We start from the raw sequence: 4,372 nt of genomic DNA on the forward strand, positions 1-4,372 counted from the left end.
CATAGACGGCAGCCCACCAGGCTCCCCTGTCCCTGGGATTCTCCAGGCAAGAACACTGGAGTGGGTTGCCATTTCCTTCTCCAATGCATGAAAGTCAAAAGTGAAAGGGAAGTCGCTCAGTCGTGTCCGACCCTCAGCGACCCCATGGACTGCAGCCTTCCAGGCTCCTCCATCCCTGGGATTTTCCAGGCAAGAATACTGGAGTGGGGTGCCATTGCCTTCTCTGCTTTACCGATCTGTAAAATGGAATTATATTTACTGATTTGCTACGTCACTGGTAAGTTTTCTGAGAATCAAGACAGAATACGTGCTGGGAAAAAAGTTGTTAAAAATTCATTATGTTGTGCAAGAGCAAGCTATTTTTTATGCTTAATTATAACTACAATTATGTATATAAACAAATGTAATAAATAATATGTGAAGCATAGTAGTAGCCCATACAGCCCCATAGTAGTGAGTCCTATTATTATTACAAATACAAAATGCAAAAAAGAACTGTTGTCCTACCGGTCTTTGAAGAACATCACTTCTCCCCGAATTGTAGTTATGGCATCAAAAGTTAGCTTGCTATCACACACTTCTGGGGTTTGTGGGCCGACTGGCTGAGTGGGATTTTGGGAAGGTCCTAAAGGAACAAGAGATCTGAAGTTAGTTCTGCCTGGCTTTGGAAAACTACATAACCAATGAAGGCTTCTTAAAAGATAGACAACGGATGTTTTAAGGACCACCTGTCTATGCTGTGTTTCTTTATACCCACCGTAGATGGCCTGGATCCCATCAATGTCATCCTGAGAAAGCTGAACATCACCACTGAAGGTGTAACTGGGGTACATCAGAGCCCCAATGTCAGTAGAATGAGCAAGTCCAAGGGAATGGCCAAATTCATGCGCTGCCACCCGGTACAAGTTATAATCTAAAAGGGACAACAAACCCATTTGCAATTATTTGAAATGTTTTCAGTTTGGAGACATTTAAGTAAGAAGTAATCTACAACTGTACAAGGATTAATGTTCTTATTTTATCAGTAGCTTTTTGAAGTATATAATTTTTTTTTCTGAAAGGTGAGAAGGATGCCTTCATTAATAGTGAAGAGATTACATGCCCAGGCATGTCTGACTCTTTGCGTCCCCATGGACTGCAGCTTGCTAGGCTCCCCTGTCCATGCGATTTCCCAGGCAAGAATACTGGAGTGGGTTGCCATTTCCTTTTCCAGGGATCTCCGTGACCCAAGGATCAAACCCAAGTCTCCTGTATTTGGTAGGCGGGTTCTTTACCACTGAGCTATCTGGGAGCCAGTGAAGAGATTGGTGAAAACTTGAATTCTATGATTACAATTAAAGAGCAAATTCAGCCAACCAAGGCTCTAGCACAGATTAGTCAATCTTGTCAGTGGTTATATGGCATATATTATTTCATGGAGAAGCAATATTCTTCTATAAACACAATTTTTTTCCTATTTATAGACTGATAGATGCTTAATGCTGGAAATTTTAGAAAAAATATATAGTATCTTCTCCCTTAATTTCTAGATATCTTAATAACATTGTTACACTTTGGTGTATTTCCAGGAAAAAAAGATTCTGTGTAGATGCCCACAAGGAAAACATTAATATTTTCAACACTTTCTCAATAGAAATTTCAGAGTAGCCCAATTGTAACCAGTAAGATGGTCTTACTAACAGAAGTAATTCTCTTATATTTTCTAAATGTGTTGTTAATTTTCTAAGTGGTAGCAGCAGAGTACCTATTTCTATTAACGCATTCTTTCAGTTAAATCAACCAATATCACAATGAACTGAGAAGGTGGGAGGAGGGGGAGGGTGAGAGAGGCAGGACAAGCTGCCTTACCTTGGAAATTGCTGGTCCACCATTCATCATCATCAAAATGAGCGTCTCCTCCGATCCCTGCACCTGGTTGAAAAGCATGAGCAAGGTTTCCACCAGGTCCATCAAAGGGAGAATTGTCACGATGATCTGCAAGACACAGAATTCATCAGATGCTTCTCTAGAGTCTTATTTAGTTTAACCCAGGAGAGTAAGCATTAACTTTGCTAAGAGGCCAGCAGATTTTCAGCAAATGACATCTTGTTTCCTTCTTAAGTCTGTAAAATCAACACTCTTTTTTAAACAAGGAAATCTATCTGCAAAGCTGAAGAGATTCAAGGGCAAGGAGAAGTTAAGGTAAGAATACTTTCATGCTACAAAAAGAGCTTACCTCCCCTGACAAAGGATATCATTATGTCCGCTTGACCCTCAGAGACCTTGGTGAAGGTCAAGGGTGTGACATTGCTCCAGAGTTGAAAGGCTTTCTCAATGGCTTGGTCCACATCTGCTCTTGACAGGTCTGGGGTGTAATTTTCAATCCTTCAAGTGGAATAAAACACAGACACATCAGATTTCATTTCTCATGGCTCTGATGGGAAAGAGCGTTCCCACTCTGGTGCTCAATCTGATTACCTGTAGGTCAGGTTTGTGTTCTCCCAACGAGGATTTCCTGGAGTAAGAACAAACGGAGCCACGTCGGGCACCCCACATCTGGGCTGCTTCATCACATTCAGGGTTTCAGCATCTGGTTTCCCGGTCACTCTCAGCCCAAAGAATTTTTGCATTTGCTTTAGCTTTTCAGTTATGAGGCCACCGTTTCTCTGCCTTTCAACTTTCTTCCCATTACTGTTCAGGTTGTAGTAGTTTTCCAGGTATTTCTGATGAAAGATAAAATTATCGAAACACTGAATGGGAAATCCTCCAATTTTACTAAATACTGATGGTTTATACTGTCATACCTGAAACAAAAAACTACTTTTAAAGGTTCCACTTAGGCTGCATGGTCCTTATTATCCTTATTGTTGGTGGAAGCTCATTTTGGAGTAGAACTCTTCCTACCACTATTTACTATGAAGTCAGAATTACAATTTTATAGAGACATATTTGTATATTATTCCTTTAGTTCCCTATCACTTTTAACTGGAAATGAGAGTCTATGCACAGCTAGATACATTTTGGGGGAGAATACCCTTTCTGGAAAAAATCTCTCTTTGTAGGAAATGCATCCTTAAATAAACTCTATTATACTATTACTGGGGGCTTCCCTCATAGCTCAGACAGTAAAGAATCCACCTCAATGCAGGAATCTGCCCACCATGCAGGCGTCCACCTGCAATGCAGGAGACCTGGGTTCGATTCCTGGGTCAGGAATATCCCCTGGGGAAGAGAATGGCAACCCATGTCAGTATCCTCACTGGGGGAAGCCCATGGACAGAGGAGCCCGGTGGGCTCCAGTCCATGGGGTCACAAAGAGTTGGACATGACTTAGTTACTAAATCACCACCAGAAGTGCATACTGATACTATTCTGTTATATTGTGGGAAAACACAAATAAGGCTTTTGCATCTTAGGCATGTGAAGTTGAGCATTTACCTTCACCGTCTCCACATCTTGTTCTTGTGTTTCTGAAGTTGCTGCTGGGAAGCCGTGGGACCCCGTGCCCCAGAGTAGCAGCAGCAGCAGAGGCAGTCTGGGCATGTTGGTCTCTGTCTTCCTTCTCAGCTTAAGGAATCTGGTAGCTCCTACCTCTCTGCTGCTCCAGTGTCTCAACTAGGAAGCTCCCCCTTTATATACAGGTTCTGGAACTTCCAGGAAGCCGGCGGCTGTCTGACTCACATTTCATAACATCCTTTGATTAGCTATGAGCAATCATCACGAATGGTGACTCCAAGCAGAATATCTGGGATCGTTTGGTGTTGCAATCTTCATTACTATCGAACAGGACGTGGGCAAAGGAGACATATCCACCACATAAACAATTGTTTTCTCCAATTCATTTCTATCCTGTTTGAGAGAGACCTTCTTTTTCTTATTATTATTACTATTTTTTTAATAATTTTATTTTATTTTTAAACTTTACAATATTGTATTAGTTTTGCCAAATATTGAAATGAATCCGCCACAGGTATACATGTGTTCCCCATCCTGAACCCTCCTCCCTCCTCCCTCCCCATACCATCCCTCTGGGTCGTCCCAGTGCACCAGCCCCAAGCATCCAGTATCATGCATCGAACCTGGACTGGCGACTTGTTTCATACATGATATTATACATGTTTCAATGCCATTCTCCCAAATCTTCCCACCCTCTCCCTCTCCCACAGAGTCCACAAGGCTGTTCTATACCTCACCTTCTTATATACACAAATCACAGAGTACGCCACGGACTTTAAAAAAAAAATAGCAGGCTTTGCTACTTGATTCTGCTGGTCATAAAGTGCTCTGGGTACACACACACCTTGCTTTCCAAGCAAAGGGCAAAACTGCTGACATGTATGCCCCACGGCTGCTCAGCACCCGCACAGACAGGCACTCATTTGTGGGTGGCTCT

The 4,372-nt window shown here is 42.2% G+C and overlaps 1 protein-coding gene across 1 annotated transcript in view; it reads right to left on the bottom strand.

Annotated features, from left to right (window-relative positions):
• MMP1 (matrix metallopeptidase 1 (interstitial collagenase)) overlaps positions 1-3,557 on the bottom strand; it is an 11,792-nt gene extending 8,235 nt beyond the window's left edge. The window contains exons 1-6 of the mRNA XM_010838867.1: positions 3,418-3,557; positions 2,458-2,702; positions 2,216-2,364; positions 1,849-1,974; positions 758-913; positions 508-625 (exon numbers count right to left, since the gene is read on the bottom strand). Of these exons, the coding sequence (XP_010837169.1) occupies positions 508-625; positions 758-913; positions 1,849-1,974; positions 2,216-2,364; positions 2,458-2,702; positions 3,418-3,522 (899 nt within the window). The 5' untranslated portion in view covers positions 3,523-3,557. The remainder of the gene's footprint in view (positions 1-507; positions 626-757; positions 914-1,848; positions 1,975-2,215; positions 2,365-2,457; positions 2,703-3,417) is intronic.
• Positions 3,558-4,372: the final 815 nt, after the last annotated feature.

This window comes from Bison bison, unplaced genomic scaffold (genome assembly GCF_000754665.1).
Source record: "Bison bison bison isolate TAMUID 2011002044 unplaced genomic scaffold, Bison_UMD1.0 scf7180017864107, whole genome shotgun sequence".
Taxonomy (NCBI): domain Eukaryota; kingdom Metazoa; phylum Chordata; class Mammalia; order Artiodactyla; family Bovidae; genus Bison; species Bison bison.